The sequence below is a fragment of the Scomber japonicus genome, chromosome 5, assembly GCF_027409825.1.
Source record: "Scomber japonicus isolate fScoJap1 chromosome 5, fScoJap1.pri, whole genome shotgun sequence".
NCBI classification, from domain to species: domain Eukaryota; kingdom Metazoa; phylum Chordata; class Actinopteri; order Scombriformes; family Scombridae; genus Scomber; species Scomber japonicus.
The window spans coordinates 33,471,954-33,495,995 of record NC_070582.1 but is presented as its reverse complement, the minus strand read 5'-3'; the positions used below and the strand labels follow the sequence as shown (position 1 = coordinate 33,495,995).

General features: G+C 46.2%; 1 protein-coding gene across 1 annotated transcript in view; it reads right to left on the bottom strand.

Moving 5' to 3' along the window:
- Window positions 1–3,886: 3,886 nt before the first annotated feature.
- LOC128359221 (C-factor-like) overlaps window positions 3,887–24,042 on the bottom strand; it is a 30,037-nt gene continuing 9,881 nt past the window's right edge. Inside the window, exons 5-7 of the mRNA XM_053319670.1 lie at window positions 15,294–15,412; window positions 5,279–5,389; window positions 3,887–4,532 (exon numbers count right to left, since the gene is read on the bottom strand). Coding sequence (XP_053175645.1) covers window positions 4,419–4,532; window positions 5,279–5,389; window positions 15,294–15,412 — 344 coding nt within the window. The 3' untranslated portion in view covers window positions 3,887–4,418. The remainder of the gene's footprint in view (window positions 4,533–5,278; window positions 5,390–15,293; window positions 15,413–24,042) is intronic.

The following is a 24,042-nucleotide window of genomic DNA, read 5'->3' as shown; positions in this document are numbered from 1 at the left end:
TGAAACTGCACAAAAATTGCATCAAACAGCGTCGCTGTGATGAGAGCCTTCGAACCCGAAGAACTGGCCTCCGACATCAGAGACTTGGGCCTAGATGATGAGACTTTGCCTGTACAGAGGAGCTGTCCCTTATGCTGGGACATCAACACAGACATGTTCACCTTCAAGGTAGCTGTCACTGACAAGCCTTACACCCGTCATGGGTGTTATCAATAGTCAATAGCGTCTTCGACCCGCTGGGGCTGGCAGCCCCAGTGACAATTAGAGGCAGGCTGCTGCTGCGAGAACTGTCCAGTGGAGTCCAGGACTGGGACACTCCTCTGCCTAATGAAAAAATTAGTACATGGGAAATTTGGAAATCATCGCTCGAGGAGCTGAGCAGCCTCCATGTGCCACGCTGCTGTCCCAATGTCGCTCTCAAAACCCATGTACACATAACTTTGCCTTTTTTCTGATGCCTCCAACTGGGCCATAGGGGCAGTTGCTTACTTAAGAGCTGTCACTGAAGAGGGCGGTTGTGAAGTTGGATTTGTGATGGGAAAAGCTAAATTGTCACCACAGCCAGAGCCCACAATCCCACGCCTCGAGCTCTGTGGGGCTGTCCTGGCTGTTGAGCTGGCGGAGCTGATCTTGGATGAACTGGACCACAAGCCAGATGCTGTTAAATTCTACTGCGACAGCAAGGTGGTCCTCGGATACATCTTTAATGACTCAACGCGCTTTTTTGTATACGTGCACAATCATGTGCATCGCATACGCCAGACAACATGGCATTATGTGCCCTCGGAACAGAACCCAGCTGACTTAGCCACCAGGTCAGTAGTTGCATCACAGCTGATGGACTCAATGTGGTTCAAGGGACCTGGCTTCCTCCACAAGCTTCCAAAGCCAGACACACATGAGCACTTTGAACTGATAGAGCCTGAAGTGGATGTGGAAGTCAGACCGCAAGTGACTGCTTTAGCCACTCGTATCGAAGTCAAGCCGCTCACCTCTGAAAGATTTCAGCGTTTTTCCACATGGAACTCTTTACTGAGAGCTGTCTCCTTTCTGATACATCAGGTGCATTCTCACAAGTCAAGCTCCATCTCAGACACTTCACAGCACACGTATAAGGGATGGCATCAGTGTAGTAAGCCTTACACTCCTGAAGAACTTGCAGCAGCGAGGAGGCGAACATGACCCTTGACCCCTACATCAGTGACGGCCTACTGAGGGTCGGTGGGCGTCTCAGACATGCCTCCCTGGAATCAGAGGTAAAACATCCTATTATCCTCTCAAAGAATAGCCATGTTACAAAACTGCTTGTGGAACACTATCACATGCAAGTGAAGCACCAGGGGCGACAGTTCACAGAGGGAGCCATCAGAGCGGCTGGACTATGGATTGTCGCTGGCAAAAAGTTGGTTAGTTCTATCCTCCATCACTGTGTGGTATGTCGTAAGCTCAGAGGGAAAATGGAAGTACAAAAGATGGCTGACCTCCCTCCAGAGCGGCTCGACACGCACTCGAGGAGGCACAGCGCAAAGCAAAAGGTGGGCAATTCTGTTCACATGTACTCACTTGCACTAGGGGAGTACACATTGAAATGATTGAGTCTATGGATACAGCCAGCTGCATAAATGCATTGAGGAGATTTTTTGCAGTCAGAGGCCCAGCAAAGCAACTCAGGTCAGACAGGGGTACCAACTTCATTGCTGTCAGTACAGAACTGGGAATGAGTTCTTCTGATGAAAAGCAGAACAGCATCCTGAATTATCTCTACAGCAAGGGCTGCACATGGGAGTTTAACCCCCCACACGCGTCCCACATGGGAGGTGTGTGGGAATGAATGATTGGGGTAACACGCAGAATATCAGACTCTATGCTTCTGCTAAACAAACATACTTACCTGACACATGAAATTCTGTGCACACTGATGGCAGAGGTGTCTGCCATAATCAATGCAAGGCCGCTGGTCCCGGTCTCATCAGATCCCTCCTCTCCAGTCCTGCTGTCTCCTGCCATGCTCCTGACACAAAAACCAGGCCTGCTCGCTCCCTCGGGCAACTTCACTGGAAAAGACCTCCTGAAAGGCCAGTGGAGACAGGTGCAAGCGCAGGCTAATGAATTCTGGAGCCATTGGAGAAATGAGTACCTGAGCACTCTCCATCCAAGACGTAAGTGGCACAGGACACATCGCAACCTTCAACCTGGGGACATTGTGCTGTTAAAGCAAACTCAAGCACCAAGAAATGAGTGGCCAATGGCTCTGGTCACATCAACCTCTCCGAGCAGTGACGGAAAGGTCCGTAAAGTTGAGGTGAAAACATCATCCCAAGGCACTTCAAAGACTTACCTGCGGCCCATCTCTGATGTAGTCCTCCTCCTAGAAAAAGACTAAAAAAAATAATATATATATATATTTTTTTAAAGGGTTTGAAATAGAATGGTTTGAAGTTAGTGGCATTATATGCCAGACGGGGAGTGTTCTGCTCTCAGAATATTTTTTATGATTTAAGGTACTTGAATTACTTGATTTAATGAATGTATTAGATTCAATTTATGGTAAGAAATTCTGCATAAGAAACACACACACACACTCGATCTGGAATTTTATTTTGAAGGCTACATAACGGTTTATACTTGCAGTAACGTAGCAACCAGCAGTAAAGCCCAATTTCCACTGAGTCCGGCAGCGGCGCGTTACAGCTGCGCCGCGGTCACCGGAGCTGATAGGTAACACTATAATCAATGAGAGTATCTCCACCGGGAACGTTTCAGCAGCGTGTCAGCAACGGCTCAGCAGCGGCTCCCGCGCCGCAGCGCTATCGATAGGTAGCATTTCTATTTTTGACGGAGCCGTTGCCAACTCGCGACAAGCTCAACAGAGCAGATTGCACCAGACAGGAAGTCCGACACTGAATCAGCAAAATAAAACTTCCGTTTTTCAAAATAAAACAACCCGTGCAGCCTCCCGATCGTATTTCAGCAACAAACATGAATAAAACAGTCAGATAAAGACTCCATCTAGCTACGTAGCCTACTGACAGATGGGATAAGTACATAAATCAAAGAAAATTACCAAATCAACCAAAATTGAGCAAGTTAACAAAACCGGGCCATTTAGTTGTGCTGCTACTACAGTAATTACTGTAGACTAAAGGCACTCGTTCGGGTTTGATTGTGCTGCCGTAATTACTGTATTAACAGTGCAACGTCATTTTAAAAGGCAGCTTTCTCTCCCAGAGCATGCTCCGGTCCGCTGCTGTAACGCTCCCGGTGTGAGTTGACGCCGGGCAGAGGACGGAGCTAAACCGTAGCACAGCCGTTCCGCGCCGCTGACGGACCCAGTGGAAATCCCCAGTAAGAAAGACGGCTGGTCACTCTGAATCGTCTTTTCTCATGCTCACGAAAGCAATGGCTGTAAGTTTGTTAATTTGAAGTAATATATAATATGTAATAATAAGTTTAGTATTATAATGTGTGATGTTTATTAACTAACTTAAGTCATACAAGAAGTTAAAAGTAATTTGAGAGCTGATGTAAAGTGAGCGTTGCTTAGCAACAATGTGTATCTAATGTGTACCTACTGTTAAGGTAAACGGCTCATTTGTGCCGTGTCATTTTTTAGCTATTCTTTAAATATTATTACTGTTTATTAGTTTTCTTTACAGCGTGTCGCTAAGGTTTTGTATTGTCTTTTATTTGCAGTTTCACTGAATACTGAATATTACATCACTCATAATACTGCAGTGCCTTTAGTGTAATACTGCATATTACATCACTCATAATACTGCAGTACTTTTACTGTAATACTGCATACTACATCACTCATAATACTGCACTACAGTCTCTGATTCATATTAATAAAATAACATTTCACCTGTTAAGAATCAGAGAAAAAACACATAATTTCATAAATTAAACTTTTAGCAGAATCAAGCATATGAAAGAGAAAAGAGAGCCAGTGAGGAAGTGCACATACACAACTGTTTGAACTGTCTGAATAAAAAATGTCCCTTCCAGCATAAAGAAAAGTAAACCTACACTTTACATTCTGTTCAAAGATTTATTCTTCAGTTCAGCTCAATAAATCAAGTGTGCATTTTTCCTACACAAGTTTCATTCTTCAAGTAGAAAAAAAACCACAGGTTAATAAATGTGTTTATGATTTAAATAATCTCTTGATATACAGTAGATATCCACTTCAATATGACTTAAAGGTGTTTTTCCTTATTTTTATAGCCAGAGTTTTCAATAAGGCAAGTAACGGACAATATACAAACAAGTGTGAATAATCCAAGGCACTCTTGAGTATTATATCACATATCACATGAGAAGCTGATGTGAAGGATGTTGCTGTGTTCTCTCTTTATTTCGGTTTTATGCAAAACTCATCAGATTTTGGGTCCCCTGTGTGGTTGTCATGGTGACTGCTACCATGGGATTCTGTTGCCCTTCCAGTCCACAAGCATCCCACTATCTTTGCTGCTGAGTGATGACATCACACCGAGCATGCCCAGCACACTGTCCTGGGTGGTCAAAGGTGCCTAGAGGGAAAAAATTGATAGAAAAATGAATTGCAGTGAGACACGTGAAATGTTTCTTTGTGAACATTTATTATTTTCTTTCTTACTCAAAAATCACTTACAGAGGAACTCCACTGATTTCATACATTAGTGTGTGGTTACAGGTGTTTTTGTTTTGTTTTGTTTTTTTTTGGGGGGGGGGGGGGGGGGGTACTGCTGCTCATGTATAAAAAGTATGAAAAAAGTTGTATCATGAACACTTTTGTGTCTCTCTATGTGAGATCTGATAAAGTTCCTCAAGTGATGTCATTTCCATTGTAGATAATGTAGGAGCCTTGTTTTGACATGAGAAAAGAATGCATGGAATAATAAAGTCATTGATTTGGACCATTTGTTTTAAACCATTATGTTAAAAGTTCAATTTAGTGGAGTACTCTTTCAAGGCAGGACTTAAGTACAGGTGTATTATAGTGGGGGAATAATAGAGTATATGAAGATATGATTTTATATCATTTGTAACAGCCCTAGTTGTTCCTCTGGTGTTCTCCCTTATGTTTCCCACCATCTTTTCCTTGTGTTTCTTGTCTCCTGATGTGTTTGAGTGAGTGAGTGACAGACATGGCTCCTCCTTCCTCTGGCTTCTCTCCGATTACTCTCTCTCTGACCAACTTAAGTGTCTCACACAGACGCTGAAAGGAATATCAGTCCGCTGGCACAAAGGCACAAGTCAAGTCAAACGAAGCAAGTTTTTAAACTAATCAGCTCACCATTTCACCTCCCATGTCAGTGCGGACCCAGCCAGGATGGATTGCTGTCACCAGTATGTTGTGTCCTTTGAAATCCTCTGCCTGACAGCGAGTCAGCATGTTCAGTCCTGCCTGGTGACCAACAGAAGAGAAGACAAAAGCTTTGTTTGTTTCAACTTTTAAAGACCGTGTAAAGTGAATTCAGACATTTTCTTCTAAACACATTAAATAGGTCATAAATGTATTTCTAAAAAAAGGTGTAAAAAGCATTTCAGCCATTTAGATTTGAATTGTGGAGCTAGGCTTCACACACTGTGTTTCAAGATTTCTGTGTTCAGGATTTAGTGAGCGGGCCTGAAAATGATTAGCATAAACCCGCCCCTGCTGCTGTAGAGGTATAAATACATTCAGCGCACACTACTACTACTACTACAGTCTACAGTTAGCTGAGTTAGCCGCCAAGCTAGCCACTGAGTTAGCGGCAGAAAGCTCTCAGATGTAGCGTCCATGTTTCGGGTAGAGGTGGTGACTTTGATTGACAGGTGACACTTGGTAGGGGGCGGGGTTTCAGTGAACTCGGCGGGCACTCCCACAGTGTTTGGGAGCAGACAAAGAGGCTGATTTTTACACAACTTTGAAGCCTAATTTCATATATTTGGCAATTTTTTTAATCATTCAAATTTGGCAGGGTGGTTAACAACACACTTTTCTGTGGTATGTCAAACTCAGAACACATTTTTATTCTTAATTTCATGGGAACTTTAAATTAATTCATCAACAATTACAGTCAATACCCTGTCATTCTTTATGGTAACAGACATGAGAATATGATTTTCTGAAGCCAGCAGCAGCACTGCAAGAGGATCTCAAGCAGCAATCAGCCCAAAATAGCAGATATGCTACGTCATAGAATATGGCTCCACTGATTTTACCCTCGTTCTGCTGGGGGACTTCAACGCCCATGTTGGTAGCGACAGTGAGACCTGGAAGGGTGTGATTGGGAGGAACGGCCCCCCCGATCTGAACCCGAGCGGTGTTCTGTTATTGGACTTCTGTGCTCGTCACAGATTGTCCATAACGAACACCATGTTCAAGCATAAGGGTGTCCATATGTGCACTTGGCACCAGGACACCCTAGGCCGCAGTTCGATGATTGACTTTGTAGTCGTGTCGTCGGACTTGCGGCCGCATGTCTTGGACACTCGGGTGAAGAGAGGGGCGGAGCTGTCAACTGATCACCACCTGGTGGTGAGTTGGCTCCGATGGTGGGGGAGGATGCCGGTCAGACCTGGCAGGCCCAAACGCATTGTGAGGGTCTGCTGGGAACGTCTGGCAGAGTCTCCTGTCAGAGAGAGTTTCAACTCACACCTCCGGGAGAGCTTCAACCATGTACCGGGGGAGGCGGGGGACATTGAGTCCGAGTGGGCCATGTTCCGTGCCTCCATTGTTAAGGCGGCTGACCGGAGCTGTGGCCGCAAGGTGGTCGGTGCCTGTCGGGGCGGCAATCCCCGAACCCGCTGGTGGACACCGGCGGTGAGGGATGCCGTCAAGCTGAAGAAGGAGTCCTATAGGTCCTTTTTGGCCTGTAGGACTCCGGAGGCAGCAGACAGGTACCGGCAGACCAAGCGGAGCGCAGCTAGGGCGGTCGCTGAGGCAAAAACCCGGACATGGGAGGAGTTCGGTGAGGCCATGGAAAAAGACTTCCGGACGGCTTCGAAGAGATTCTGGACCACCATCCGGCGTCTCAGGAGGGGGAAGCAGTGCGCCGTAAACACTGTGTACGGTGGGGCCGGTGCGCTGTTGACCTCGACTCGGGACGTTGTGGATCGGTGGAAGGAATACTTCGAAGACCTCCTCAATCCTACCAACACGCCTTCCGGTAAGGAAGCAGGGCCGGGGGACTCGGGTGTGGGCTCTCCTATCTCTGGGGCTGAGGTTGCCGAGGTGGTTAAAAAGCTCCTCGGTGGCAGGGCCCCGGGGGTGGATGAGATCCGGCCCGAGTTCCTCAAGGCCCTGGATGTTGTGGGGCTGTCATGGTTGACACGACTCTGCAGCATCGCGTGGACATCGGGGGCAGTGCCTCTGGATTGGCAGACTGGGGTGGTGGTCCCCCTTTTTAAGAAGGGGGACCGGAGGGTGTGTTCCAATTACAGGGGAATCACACTCCTCAGCCTCCCTGGTAAGGTCTATTCGGGGGTGCTGGAGAGGAGGGTCCGTCGGATAGTCGAATCTCGGATTCAGGAGGAGCAGTGTGGTTTTCGTCTGGGCCGTGGAACAGTGGACCAGCTCTACACCCTCTGCAGGATCTTTGAGGGTGCATGGGGGTTTGCCCAACCAGTCCACATGTGTTTTGTGGACTTGGAGAAGGCATTCGACCGTGTCCCTCGGGGGATCCTGTGGGGGGTTCTCCGGGAGTATGGGGTATCGGACTCCCTGATAAGGGCCGTCCGTTCCCTGTATGACCGGTGTCAGAGCTTGGTCCGCATTTCCGGCAATAAGTCGGACTTGTTTCCAGTGAGGGTTGGACTCCGCCAGGGCTGCCCTTTGTCACCGATCCTGTTCATAATTTTTATGGACAGGATTTCTAGGCACAGCCAGGGTGTAGAGGGGGTCCGGTTTGGTGACCTCAGGATTGGGTCACTGCTTTTTGCAGATGATGTGGTCCTGTTGGCTTCATCAGACCATGACCTCCAACTCTCACTGGATCGGTTCGCAGCCGAGTGTGAAGCGGCCGGGATGAGAATCAGCACCTCCAAATCCGAGGCCATGGTCCTCAACCGGAAAAGGGTGGAGTGCACTCTTCGGGTCGGGGATGAGATTCTGCCTCAAGTGGAGGAGTTCAAGTACCTCGGGGTCTTGTTCACGAGTGAGGGAAGGATGGAACGGGAGATCGACAGGCGGATCGATGCGGCGTCTGCAGTAATGCGGACTCTGCACAGATCCGTCGTGGTGAAGAGAGAGCTGAGCCGAAAGGCGAAGCTCTCGATTTACCAGTCGATCTTCGTTCCTACCCTCACCTATGGTCATGAGCTTTGGGTAGTGACCGAAAGAACAAGATCGCGGGTACAAGCGGCCGAAATGAGCTTCCTCCGTAGGGTGGCTGGGCTCTCCCTTAGAGATAGGGTGAGAAGCTCAGCTATCCGGAGGGAGCTCGGAGTAGACCCGCTGCTCCTCCATGTTGAGAGGAGCCAGATGAGGTGGTTCGGGCATCTAATCAGGATGCCTCCCGGACGCCTCCCTGGTGAGGTGTTCAGGGCACGTCCCACCGGTAGGAGACCCCGGGGAAGACCAAGGACACGCTGGAAAGACTATGTCTCTCGGCTGGCCTGGGAACGCCTCGGGATCCCCCGGGAAGAGCTGGACGAAGTGGCTGGGGAGAGGGAAGTCTGGGCTTCCCTGCTTAGGCTGCTGCCCCCGCGACCCGACCCCGGATAAGCGGCAAGAAGATGGATGGATGGATGATTTTACTCATCAGTTTAGTAGTTGTAACACAGTTGTGTTAAGAAAATAAGCCTGATGATGTCATGGTTGTTGATGTAAATGGACTCATCAGGTGGAGTTATAATTAATCACATACACATTCATACACCGATGACACAGCTCATCTCAATTTAGGAGTTTCAGTTTGGAAGTTGTGGACCGCACGTAGGATCTACTTAATAGCTGCTGCTGAGTTGCATTATGGGAAGTACAGTATTCAGTAAAAGTATTTAATCTTTTTTAAGTTTACCAGTGGTTTTCTTTCCGATCTTGCTGCAGTGATGTGTGCTCTAAGTGTGTTAGTACCATGTGACATCACTCTTGTTTTGCCTCACAGGTGCAACAAGTCACATCTTTCAAACATAGAGGATGGTGACCATGTATCACGACATTCATGAGACAAACAAAACAGCCAATCAAAAATTGGGGGGGGGGGGGGGGGGGTTCTACTTGCAAGGAGAACGGACAGAGATCTGCTCAGTTTCAATCTCCAACCCGTTCTGAGCAAACCTTGCCGAACCCTCTGTTTTTATTTGGTTCAGGTGTCCCTAATTTACATAGTGTTGCTGCTCTAAAGAGTGGGGGTCACAAGTCGGTCACACACACTTCGGAGACTTCCTGAGCAGGGTCACAAGTCCTGAAAAACAACTTTAAAACAGCATGCTTGTAGACTATAAAGGTAAATGATTATAGAAAGGGTAAATATGGGATAACTTATATACAATAATTCCAACAATCCTGAATTCAAGCCCCTCTCCAAGGCAAATGTATGATTTGTGATATTGGGCCATATACAAACTGATGTGAATTAACTGGTGTGATCTGATTCTAATGGGTGGCCTGACACTCAAGTTGCAACAGTTGTGCTGTTGGGTTTCCTTTAGCTGGGACATGCTGCCAAAATGTTGCATTTCCCATCAAGCTTTTATTTCATCAAGGCTCAAATATTTATTGATGTATCATGTACTTTTTATATTTTAATCAAAGCTTGATAAGCGCAGTTTCAGGAGCGGGAACACACACCAATTACACCCCTTCCGGCTCCTATATAAACAGACCTAACATCTTCCCCCTCGTTCACTCTCGCTGTCGAGTTTCACGTGCAGGCAGTCTCAGTCAAGCTTTCATGGTCATCCCAGAAACAGATCGTAATTCCCGCATTGCATCAACATAACAACAAAACGATTACTACTCCAAGAGTGAACTCACCACGGATCACGAACTGCAGATCAACCCGTCCGACTTGACTGAAGATTTGTGGGAAACCGCGGGGCACATGCCGGCCTCTCAGGCACATGCCGGCCTCACAGGCTCTTCAACTCACACTCCCCTGATGTGACACTCCCGGTAGATCTGCGGCTTCCTCTCCTCCACTAGCGAGGGCAAAAAAACAGGGAAGCAACGCACAAAGCCACTGGAGCAGCAGCTTCAACTCTCCCCTCCTCCTCAGCCGCTTCAACAGTCCAGATAATTCTCCACCACACCGGACTCGCACCCTCCGTCCGGCCGCCGCCGGCACATCCACAACCACATTAAACTGAAGCTTCATTGTTTACTCAGCGTCAACAACAGCCACCGGCGCTCCCGCCTTCCGGGTTTTCGTCTAAGCCAATCATCGCCCGGATCGGCACGCGTGACGTCACAGAGCCCCGTAGCCCCACGGCCACAGCCCCCCCTGGCAGGGGCCAGGTAGTATTGCGCTACTCATTCTACTCAGACTTGTCAGTATTATCGTTTTGGTGTCATAAGGACTTCTGTCTCTATACAAGTCAATGGAGAATTTACCAACTTCTCACTTGATTTCTAACCTCAGTAAACATTTTCAAAAATGTGTTTATGGTCTCAATCGCTAGTTTAAAGCCTTCTTCAATGCAGTATGATCATTTGAAAAAAATTGCCATCCCTGATTTTACATTTGATAAAGCAGGGTATGCATTAGGGCATGGCTACGTCGTGATCGACAGGTTGATTGCAACCTCCCCGCTCCGCCCATGGCCCCTCCTCATGCCATATAAGTAGAATCCGTGTTTTTATTTTTCCCAGCATGCACCTGAAATTTTCACGATGTCGCTGCCCAGATTAGAAACCATTGGCTTTCGAGCAGCAGTCCACAAACCAGTGGGTGACGTCACATTGTTACGTCCATTTCTTCTATACAGTCTATGGCATTTATACCAACGGCATCAGTCCTGCATCATACGTTATCCATCTCCACTACTTTGTAGTAAAGATTCATAATTAATTTAAAGTTACTTCCACATTGTTGTTTTCATATACCAGCTGCAAACTTCTCGTGCAGCTACTCTAACGTCACCTTGCCATTGCGCCACGTTACACGCACTTGAACGTTACAAACACCGGGTTGCACATTGCCAGTATATCGAGTCAATCGTCATTTTAGGCATCATCTGCCATTAAACACATTGTATTGCACGTTACTAACACAGCTTATCACAATACTAACCGAAATCACTCTGTATCGTCCACATTAAAAGCACTGGATCGCAAGCTACTGACACAATTTATCACAAATACAACTAACCTGAAATTGCTTCTATATTGTCTGAGTCATAAACCCCCTGCCGTCTCCTCACTCCAACCGCAGCGCCGCTCCTAGACAGGGACATCAGGCACCGGGATGCCTGCGACCCATGTGTTTTTCTAACTCCAACCACAGTGTTCTGCTTAGACGGAACATCAGACACAGTGATACAGCAACCATGCCATTTCCTCACTACAACCGCAGCACTTCGTTTAGACAGGGACATCAGGCACCGGGATGCCTGCGACCCATGCGGTCTTCTTTACTCCAGCCACAGCATTTCGTTTAGACAGGGACATCAGGCACCGGGATGCCTGCCACCCATGTGTTTTTCTAACTCCAACCACAGTGTTCCACTTAGACGGGAACATCGGGCATAGTGATACCAGCAACTATGGCGTTTCCTAACTACGACGCAGCGCTTCGTTTAGACAGGGACATCAGGCACCGGGATGCCTGCGACCGTGTGTTTTCTAAATCCAACAGCAGCACTTCGCTTAGTCGTGTACATCAGGCATCGGGATGCCTGCGACCCATGCTGTTTCCTTAAATCCAACAGCATCACAGCGCTTGCTTAGACAGGGCCATCAGGCACCGGGATGCCTGCGACCATGCTGTTTCCTTAAATCTAACAGCAGCACTTTGCTTAGTTATGGACATCAGGCACCGGGATGCCTGCAACCCATGCTGTTTATTTGTCCAACCACAGCACTTCGTTCCAACAGGAACATCGGGCACCGGGATGCCTACAACTCCTGCCATCTCTTCATTCCAATCACAGCACTCGGCTTAGACCAGAACATCAGCACCAGGATGCCAATGAACCCTGCTGTTTTTCACTACATCTGCACCACTTCAATTCGGCCAGGATGTTCGATGTCACTGACCCCGCTGTTTACTCAATCCAACCTTGGCTCGCCTAGTTCGACAGTAGGCAGCTTTTAACATGGACATCCTGCTCTAGTTGCCACAGAAGCCTGCTCTAGTAAAGGTTCCTGGCACCAAGAGCTGCCAGCACTCTGCTTCAACCGGAACTTCTGCCACCGGGATTCCAGCGCCCCGCCGTCTCATCATCGAGGTATCAGGATAACCCATATTTGACTACACTGATCCCTGCAGCTCATTTCTCCCAGGCAGCGACACCGGGATGTCATTGCCCATAAGTGCTACTCCCGCAACTTCATCAGACAGAACCATGCATCGTTCTCCGCCAAATGGCCAGCTGAGACCATCCCCTTTCACACATTTAACGTAAACTACCTGTCGTTCTCTCTCGTCACTTCGACCATTTCATTATCAACGCCCCTTTCATACGTTCAACGTAACCTACATATCGTCCTATCTCATCACTTCTACCATTTCATTATCAATGCCCCTGTCACACGTTCAAAGTAACATATATGTCGTCCTGTTTCGTCACCATAACTATTTCATTATCGACGCTCTTAGAGCCACCTGCTGTCTATTGCATCCTCAGTCCCGTCGCTTCTGTCTTCCTTCTCACTGAACCAATTATGTCTCGCCGAGCTTCGCTTGTGTTCCATCTCCTCTCTAGCTGGAACGGTATCTCCTTCTTTTATGATGACCAGCTGACCAACTCCCTTGACATCCAGCTACACTGATGCCGCTCCTTCTGCTGATTTTGGGGGTTTCTACAACGGTAGATGGTTAGCATCAGAATGGCCCCCAGAACTCATGGACAATTGCCAGGTCGCTTCCTCCGCCTCTTCGAAATCTACCCCATAGTAGCCGTCACTGTTCTATGGGGACACGAATAGTCTAGTTAATCCATTCTTATACACTCTGATAATCTCAGTCGTTGAAATCATTAACAAAGGTCGCTCCAACTCCTCTTCAATCATGCCATTCATGCGTCGCTCACGTGGCACTCCGTCACTAACCAATATATCCTCCGCGCCACCCACGTCCCAGGCCACCATAATACCATCGCTGACTCTGTCTCTCATTTTATGTTTCAGAAGTTCAGAAACTTGGCTCTGCACGCCAAACCGCTGCCGACTCCATATCCTTCCTCCATATTCTGCACTGACTTTCCATCTGTAAATCCATCTTTAATACTCCTGATCTTCGAATTCCAAAACTACAACATTACCAACTTATCTCCTACACTCTCCTCCTACTGGACAGCTTGGAATAATTTCCAACACTTTCATGACCGACACAACATCATTTTCCCCTCGTTCTATCTCACCACCGTCATCTGCTACATCACCTATGCTCATTCTGCCATAAACATAAGAACACCTACTATCAAATCCTACCTCAGCGGTACTAGTCTTTCTCCAAACTAATCGCATGTAATCCCATCCCAGCCAAAAACCATCCCCAAGTAAGTCACTTCTCTCTGGTCTCCTCAGCCAAGAACCAGCCAAACGGCTTTCTCTTACCGCCAAACTGCTGTCCACTTGCATACACACCATTCACTCAGGATGCCAAACTCCTCACATCGCCCTGACCCTCAAAGCGATGTTCATATTAGCATTTTTTTCAGTTTCCTTGAATGCTCAGAATTCACTGTGTCACCATCGCACTTCGACCTGTGCCGCCTTGCTTGTATCTTCGACTTATCACTATTAACGCCTCATTAACGTATCACCGCTATATCTGCTCAGACTCAACAATCTAAGATCCGCACGAGCACGTCTCAAATAATTGGAGGTTTTTGGGGGTTCGTCACTGCCCGGGCGCAGTGGTGGATCCTTCGTCCGACCTCCCCACACCGCATCAAGAATCACCATATCAAGAATCACTCTGCATCAAGAATACACAATTCATTCAAATTCTGTCAATAAATCTGTTAAAACGTATCTCGTTGGTGATGTGTTCCTTGCTCGTGAAATAGTCCCTATATAATATACCAGGGGTACTCAAGTAGAAATGATGAGGGGCCACAACCATTTTTTTCAGTGACTCAAGGGGCCATTTATTGGGACCGTGTACGTCCGATAACGTATCATAACATTAACGTATGTATAACATTTACAACATTTTATAACATAACATTTCCTTTTTATTAAAAACAAAAATATTTCCTAAAATAAAAATATAATTTTAATTTGGGCATATATTAAAATAAATAACTAAATAAAACCAAACATAACCCTGTTCAAGATAAAACAACAAAAAAACAAATAGCCTTCAGACAGCCCATTTTTGTGCTTTGTTTACCAAACTATTTCACATTTCTCACATGTCCTCTTTAATGGGAGAATTGGCCTCTGCTTTCTTTGGCCAATGCTTCAAACCTGGGCTGATATGGTGTGATTGCCAGGGAGACACACTGATGCACGTGCTCGTTGGTTAGGCGACTCCGGTACTGATTTTTGATGAAGTTCATTTTTGAGAATGCAGATTCACATCTGTATGTGGATCCAAACATTGTAAGGATGTGCACTGCCATCCTATTCAGCTGGGGGAAATTGGCCGCAGTTACCATTTTTGTCCACAGGGTGATGACGTCACACTGAGTCTCCCTCAGTGTGATATTCTCCTGCAGGTCAATCAGCTCAGTTTGGAGTGCTGCAGCTTGGATCCAGGGGAATACCTGATTCACCTCTGAAGTGAAGTGAAGTGGTAGAAAGAACGCAAACCTTTCTGTCCACTCTGGTTGGAACTGGCGGTTTTCGCTGTCCAGTTTTCTTTTTGGGGCAAATTTGGAGCATGCCATTACGGCTCCGGTCGGTATACGTGTGACTGACTGCTGCTGAGATGGACTGTCTTTCTCGAGTTTGGGAGGGCTGGAGCGGTCTGTGGGCTGGAGTGCTATCTGTTTATCGTTGCAACCCCCCAGCCTCATATTGAGATCGCGGCGCGCGGTTTCAAAATAAGAGCACCCAGCGCGATTTTTTATTTTTTTTTAATAATTAAAAAAACTTTTCAAAACAGCTCGAGGGCCATTAAAAGACACCCCGCGGGCCACAAAAGGCCGCTACTTGAGTATGGGGGTAATATACCTAGAGTATAATATTTGGATCTTCAGTGAGTCAACAGTACCTTGCTTATTCTATAAGGGTACAACGATGCTCTAGCGAAGGTCTCTGGACATTTCTCTATGGATGAGATGAGCGTGGAGATGTTGATGATGGCTGACCTCCTGCAGGACATGTCACCACCTGAGATACAGAGAGAAACACATAGACAATAATAAAACTGTAATTAACATGTCACTGTTGTGAATTTACATGTTTTAACAGGCCTTAAGAAACAACTTCAAGAAATATGTTCTGTCTATATTCTGTCTTTTTATTTGTTGTACGATTAGAGGTATGGAGGGTTGAGTTATCAGCAGTCATATCAAATCAATCACCAAAACAGCTTTCTATCAGCTTAACATATCCAGAGTGAAGGGTTTCATGTCTCAAACAGACCAGGAGAAGTTGATTCATGCTTTCATCTCGAGTAGACTTGACTACTGTAACGGTCTTCTGACTGGACTCCCACAAAAAAGCATTAAACAGCTGCAGCTCATTCGGAATGCTGCAGCTCGGGTTTTAACCAGAACAAAGAGATCAGAGCACATTACTCCAGTTCTAAAGTCTTTACACTGGCTCCCAGTCAGCTATAGAATAGATTTTAAAGTTCTGCTACTGGTCTACAAATCACTGAATGGTTTAGGTCCAGAATACATGAATGACATGTTAGTAGAATATAAACCCAGTAGAGCTCTGAGATCTACTGACTCAGGTCAGATAGTTGAGCCCAGAGTTCAAACTAAACATGGTGAAGCAGGTTTTAGTTGTTATGCTGCACACAACTGGAACAAACTACCAGCAGAACTGAAATTAGCCCCAACTGTGAACATTTTTAAATCCAGGTTAAAAACACTTCTCTTCTCCTGTGTTTATGATTGAGCTCTTTTAAAGCACTTTACATTTTAATCTTTCATTTGCACTCTATGTCCTTTTAATGATTTTAAAGCTAATCATTATTTTATGCTGCACTCTCATATTTTATGCTCTATTTTAGTCTAGCTTTTTGTTTTCTTTCTATCTTCCTGTTTTTCTGTACTTTGTTTACTTTTTATTATGAGTGGGTTTTCCTGTTTTAATTTGTATGTCCTGTTTTTATTTGTGTGTGTGTGTGTGTGTGTGTGTGTATATATATATATATATATATATATATATATATATACATATATATATGTGTATGTATATATATATATATGTGTATATATATGTATATATATGTGTATGTATGTGTGTGTATGTGCTGCCCTCTGTGGCATGTAGTTGCACGTCTTCGCCAGAGGGTGGCAGTATGACAACAGAGGTGGAGTGAATGACAATAACATCAGGAGAAGCAGCTTGTCTGCAGCCAACTCACCTCCTCGTCATCTGTCGCTGTGGCCAGGGCAAGAGCAAAGGCTGACGCTGCACGAATAAAACTCTCCTTTGCACACAAGGAAGCCGACATCTTGAAGAAACAAGCTGACCAGCTTAAACAGAAAGCTGAGTTAGATGCAGACCTGCATGTGCTCAAATCAGGAAAGGAAGCGGCGGCAGCACAAGCTGAGGCTCAAGCTTGGGAAGAATCTGCACAGGAAACCAGAGACCCACAACAGCCCCAACTAGTAGAAATGCCACTCATCGATCCAACCCAGCGCACTCAAGAGTATGTGCAGCAACATACAGATTTCAATGCTGGTCCGCAAACGTGTCCTGACTATCCTCCTGATCCTCCATCTGCATCCATGCATCAGCCAGCCACAGGCTACTTTAAAGCGACTATGGACCACAAAGACCCAGACGGTTACCAGGGAAGTCAGCACAGTAAAGAAGAGTTCAAACACTTGCCATTTCACTCATCCGACCAAACACAAAAGGTTGGGGTGAACATGTCACAATACAACTATGCTGTAAGTCCCGAGAGAGAGCCCGCCAGCGGGAATTATGGTCCTTATGTGAAAACGCCTATCAACGATAGCCAGCCTTATCATCCTGGGCCCAACGTATCTTCACCAAGACCTCCCCATGTCCATTCTACAGACACCTCGGACCTTGCAAAATATTTGATGCGTCGAGAGATGGTTAGTTCCGGCTTGCTGAAATTCGATGATCAACCCGAGAATTACTGGGCGTGGAAGACATCGTTCCAGGCTGCAGTATGGGATCTGAATCTGCTACCACAAGAAGAGTTGGACCTGCTTGCAAAATGGCTCGGACCACAATCAGCTGCGCAGGCAAGAAGAATCCGAGCAGCTTACGTCTACAACCCAAAGGCAGGTCTCAACATGGTGTGGCAGCGACTGGAAGAATGTTTCGGAGCACCAGAAATCATAGAGCATGCACTGTTAAAAAGAGTTGAGGACTTTCCAAAGGTGTCGAACAGAGAGAATCAGCGTTTGAGGGAACTAGGAGAGCTTCTTCTGGAGCTACAAGCAGCAAAGCACAACGGCTATCTTCCCGGCCTTTCTCATCTGGATACAGCACATGGAGTCAACCCTATCCTGGCGAAACTCCCATATAACCTGCAGGAGAAGTGGGTTAGTGTTGCTTCAAAATACAAGAGAGACTGTGGTGTGTCCTACCCTCCATTCTCATTCTTTGTCAGATTCATCAGTGAAGAAGCCAAGGTTCGCAACGACCCTAGCTTTGCTTGTGTCACGACCTTCAGCCTGAGAACAGAAAGACCAACAGGTTTAAAGCAGAAACACCAGCTTCCAATCTCTGTCAGGAAAACGGATGTGTCACCAGCAGGTGGAGCTAGTCAACATCTTACCACTGACAAGAGCATCACAGATCCTGATAAACAGTGTCCTCTGCATGGTAAACCGCATCCACTGAGGAAGTGTCGTCTGTTCAGAAGTAAGAGTCTAGAACAGGGGTCTTCAACGTTTTCCAGGACAAGGACCCCCAAACAGATGGAGACACAGCGGGGACCTCCTACTTTTACATATTGTATAAAATTGTGTTTTATATTAAACTAGTCCTATAGTGCCATGTATTATGTACCTTGTTATTGTGCATTCAATACTAATATTCAAATAATACCAGACATCCCAACCTGCAAGGGAGGTCCGTTCCGGGGATGGGATTACTGTTACACTTGGAGTCGGTCGGTGCTGGGTGGGGTGGGGTGGGGGTGTGATCGGTCTAATAAGCGGCAATACAGAGCTATAAAATAAGGATGCTTACTCTCACGCGCTGCATTTATAGTCACACAACACACACACGTGCTGCATTTATAGTCACTCTCTCTCTCTCTCTCACACACACACACACACACACTGTCACTGTTGTGAATGAACCGGTGCCCAGCTTGAAAGAGCTCCTGTGTGTCGCTGAATGTGTGCACTGCTGACTGAAAGACGTCTTCTGCCTCCATTTATCTGTTCACTACAGTGTGTTGGATTCATGTAAATGTGTATTTAAAGACATTTCAATTTATGGAACAAATTGCGAGGGTGAATATAAAAAAAATGTGTAATCAACCAAAACTTTCGCGACCCCCCTGCAGTACATCCCGGACCCCCTAGGGGTCACGGACCCCCTGTTGAAGACCTCTGGTCTAGAAGAAAGAAAAGCTCTCCTGAAGGACAAGTATATCTGTTTGAGATGCTGTTCTTCCACTAGCCACATGGCGAAAGATTGTAATGTGCCATTAAAGTGCAAAGAATGTGGAAGTGAAACCCATACTACAGCTCTTCATCCAGAACCTCTCCCTTTAAAGTGGAAAAGCTCTGCTGCATCAGAAGATCATGGCGGGGAGCAGAAGGAGCAAACAGCCACGGATGTGACATCAAAGTGCACTGAAATTTGTGGCAATTCAGCCGGTTCCAGATCATGTTCTAAAATATGTCTGGTGAGAGTGTACCCTGTCAGACAGCCAGAGAGAGCAGTCAAAATGTACACTGTTCTTGATGAACAAAGCAACCGCTCACTTGCAAAGACGGACTTCTTTGACCTTTTCAATATTGATGGACACTTAGAGCCGTATACATTGAAGATGTGTTCAGGAGTCATGGACGTCACAGGAAGGCGAGCAAACAACTTCATCATCGAGTCTCTTGATGGTACGACACGGCTCTCTCTTTCTACTCTCATCGACATGATTCCCGACGATAGAGCGGAAATCCCAGCTCCAGGAGTTGCTCTTCACTATCCCCACCTGAAGCCAATAGCAGGTAAAATCCCAGAAGTCGATCCGCATGCAGAAATCCTCATTCTCCTTGGCAGAGACATTCTCTGTGTGCACAAAGTCAGAGAGCAGCACAATGGACTCCACAATGAACCATACGCTCAACGTCTGGACCTTGGGTGGGTCGTTGTTGGAGAAGTGTGTCTCGGAGCCGCACATAAGTCATTCCAAACCAGTGTCTACAAAACCAACATCCTACACAATGGACGAGCTTCACTTTTGGGTCCATGCACCAACAACATTCAAGTCAAAGAGAAGTTCAGTTGTCACACACCAAGTTTGAATCTTCAAAGCACCACGTCTAACCAAGCGAGGGAGACTGACGATCTTGGTCATCAAATATTTCAGAGAACAGAACACGACGACAACCTTGATCTGTCAATTGAAGATAGGATTTTTCTGGAAACACTGGATCAACAAACTTATAAGGATGAAGCAAACACATGGGTTGCCCCCTTACCTTTTCGAACACCACAGAACCGTCTTCCAAACAACCGACTTCAAGCTGTGAAGCGTCTGTCATCTGTCAGGCGCAATCTGGACAGGAAACCACAGATGAAAAAAGATTTCATTAACTTCATGCAAAAAATATTTGATGCCAAGCAAGCAGAGCCAGCTCCACCGTTAACAGAAGGCCAGGAATGTTGGTACCTACCCTTATTCGGTGTTTACCATCCACGCAAGCCAGAGCAGATAAGAGTAGTGTTCGATTCCAGTGCTAAACATGAAGGACTTTCTCTTAATGACGTGCTCCTCTGTGGTCCTGATCTGAACAACGCTCTTCTTGGGGTCCTGATCCGTTTCCGCAAAGAACCAATCGCAGTTACTGCAGATGTGCAGCAGATGTTTTATTGCTTCACAGTCTGCGAGGAACATTGCGATTTTTTGAGGTTCTTGTGGTATGAAGATAATGATCTGCAGAAACCAGTGAAAGAGTTTCGCATGACGGTTCATGTATTTGGCAACAGTCCGTCGCCAGCTGTTGCTATTTACTGCCTACGACGAGCTGCCTCAGAGGCAACAGAGTCCACTCCAGAAGCAAGAGAGTTTGTCATGCGCAACTTTTACGTGGATGACGGACTTGCATCATTCCCCACTGAAACAGATGCTATCAAGGTTTTGCAGACGTCTCAAGAAATGTTAGCTGAGTCGAACATCAGACTACACAAGGTAGCATCCAACAGCAGCAGCGTCATGCAAGCTTTCCCCACAGAAGACTGGGCCAAAGATGTTAAAGACTTCAATCTTGGAGGAGAATCACCACCTCTACAGAGAAGCCTAGGTCTCGGCTGGAAGCTAGTGACAGACAGTTTCACCTTCTGTGTTTCCTCAGAGGAGAAACCTCTGACTAAGAGAGGCATTCTCTCCACAGTTAACAGCCTTTTTGATCCCTTAGGGTTTGTGGCACCAGTTACTGTGGGGGGAAGGAACATAATGAGAGAGCTTTCTGTTGAACAGTACGATTGGGATGCTCCACTTCCAACAGCAAAACAAGAACAATGGAAACTCTGGAGGGACTCCATGAAAGAGCTGGAGCAGCTTGATATCCCAGGATCTTATGTTCCTGTTTCATTGGCTACACAGACTCAACACAGACAACTTTGTGTTTTTTCAGATGCCTCTGACATTGCTATAGCAGCTGTTGCTTACCTGAGAACTGTTTCCATGACAGGTAAATGTCATGTGGGCTTCATCATAGGAAAATCCAAATTGACGCCGCGTCCGGCACACACAGTCCCTCGTCTGGAACTCTGCGCTGCCGTTTTGGCAGTCGAGGTGGCAGACTTCATTAAAGGTGAAATGGACATTGACATCCACTCAGTACAATTTTACACAGATAGTAGAATTGTGCTAGGTTACATTAACAACACGTCACGCCGATTCTACGTCTACGTCTCCAACAGAATCACACGAATCAGGAAATCTTCTCATCCACATCAGTGGCATTACATCAACACTGAACAAAGCCCTGCTGACCACGGGACTTGGCCAGTGGCTGCTGCAGACCTCATGTGTACCAACTGGTTCTCTGGGCCATTGTTTCTGTCGAGGCCGCAGCAAGAGACCACTGCTCCTGACAACAACTTTGAGCTGATACATCCAGACCAGGATCAAGAAATCCGTCCTGAGGTTACAGTCATCAGCACAAAGGTGTCATCAGCGTCAAAGAATCTGCTTGGGGCACAGAGGTTTGAAAGATTCTCCTCATGGAAGTCACTGGTGCGGGCTATCTCCAGATTAATCAAGAGAATCAGAAGCGAGGTGAAGGCTCTTGATAGTGAAGGCAGTACAGGAGAGGAAAATGTCCAAGTGACAGCTGTGATCATCAGGACAACGCAGCAAGAGGTCTTTTTTAAAGAGATAGAACATCTTATCAAAGGGGATCCACTCCCAAGACAAAGCCCACTCGTGAAATTGTCTCCATTTTTAGACCAAAATGGACTATTGAGAGTCGGTGGTCGCACATCCTCGTCAGACATGAGCTTTGATGATAAACATCCTGTGATCATTCCAAAGACTCACACAGCCACACTGTTGGTGAAACATTATCATGATCAAGTTGCACATCAGGGACATCATTTTACAGAGGGAGCCTTGAGATCAGCGGGACTTTGGCTAATTGGAGGAAAGAAACTTGTTTCTACTGTCATACATAAATGTGTCATTTGCAAAAGACTCAGAGGTAAATTGGAGGAACAGAAGATGTCAGAGTTACCAGCAGACAGACTGTCATCTAGGGCTGGTAAATTAATATTCGAATTTCGGATATTCCTCGAATATGGGAAAAAATATGTATTTCGAACGTAAAAATGAATATTCGAATAATTTACAAAATATATATTTTATTGCTCCGTTGTGTCCCATGGTGCGTCCCTTACTGGCCTGCCTGTGTGTAGCTGCAGTCACTTGTCACAACAAGGAAGCAAAGACTGCGCAAGGACCCCCCCCCCCCCCCCCCCCCACACACACACACACACCTCAGTCACTGTAGACACACCAGCGAATCCGATGAGCAGAAAATATATGAAACACAAACCAGCGAGCCTGAAAAACAAACCGGGGAAAGTCAACAACTCCACCACGGACAAGGTGATTGTTAAGCCAGATCATTTCAGAAGTACTGTTTGGCGCTTTTTTGGATTCTGGTCAGTTGGAGGTGAAGTTGTCGACAAATCCAAGGCTGTTTGCAAGTTATGCGATGCGGAGCTGGCATATCACTCGACTACCACAAATTTGAGGATGCATTTAAAGCTGTTCACCCGACAATACAATAACAAGTCCTATTCTCCGCGGGGAAAAAAATAATTAATTAATTAATAATAATATTCGAATATATTCGATATTCGGACCATTTTTTAAGACCCATATTCAAATTTAATTTCTGGGGAATGTTACCAGCCCTACTGTCATCATTGCCACCGTTTACTCATGTTGGAGTAGACGTCTTTGGCCCATGGATTGTGACAGCTCGAAGAACAAGAGGAGGCCATGCAGAGAGTAAGCGGTGGGCAGCCATGTTTACCTGTTTGAGCACCAGGGCGACTGCAAGCTTTATTAATGGTCTCAGGCGGTTCACAGCAATCAGGGGACCCATCAAAACACTCCGATCAGATCAGGGGACAAATTTTATTGGGGCGTGTAAGGAACTCAACCTGGACACAGAAGATCCTGATCTGCAGACACAAATGCACCTGGGTCTTTAATCCTCCCCACTCCTCCCATATGGGTGGAGTGTGGGAAAGGATGATAGGCATCGCTCGACGCATTCTGGATGCTCTGCTCCTCAAAACAAATACATCCCACCTGACACATGAAGTGCTCATTACTTTGATGGCATTGGTTCCAGTGTCATCTGACCCTGACGCACCCGCAGTCCTTTCTCCATCCATGTTGTTGACACAAAAAGCAGATACTCTGTCTGCACCTGAAGGTGACTTTGATATCAACGACCTCTCCATTAAGCACTGGAAAAAAGTTCAAAGCCTCGCTGATGCTTTCTGGAAGAGGTGGAGACAAGAATACTTGGCGACGCTCCAACCCAGAAAAAAGTGGCACTCTAACAGACGTGACCTGCAAGTAGGAGACGTGGTTTTACTGAAAGATTCACAAACCAGAAGAACTGAGTGGCCTATTGGACTCATTGTTAAGACTGTGCCCAGCCAAGATAAAAGAGTACGGAAGGTGGAAGTTAAGGTAGTTAAGCAAGTACTCCTAAAGTGTATTTGCGACCTATTTCAGAGGTCATCTTACTTTTCCCTAAAGATAGTGTGTAGTGGTATAAAGTATTATACCAGGCGGGGAGTGTGCTGCCCTCTGTGGCATGTAGTTGCACGTCTTCGCCAGAGGGTGGCAGTATGACAACAGAGGTGGAGTGAATGACAATAACATCAGGAGAAGCAGCTAGTCTGTAGCCAAACTTCGGCAGTTCCAGTTGTTTTGAGTTAAGAGATCATATGCCTGTGAGTATTATTGTCAGCACAGTCGACATATAGTTTGATGTATTGCTGTTCCTGTAATGCATATAAAGTGACAGCCAATTTACGTGTTTACCGATATTACGATGCTAATCCGTTAGCCTGTCTATGGCGTTTTCCATTGTAAATTA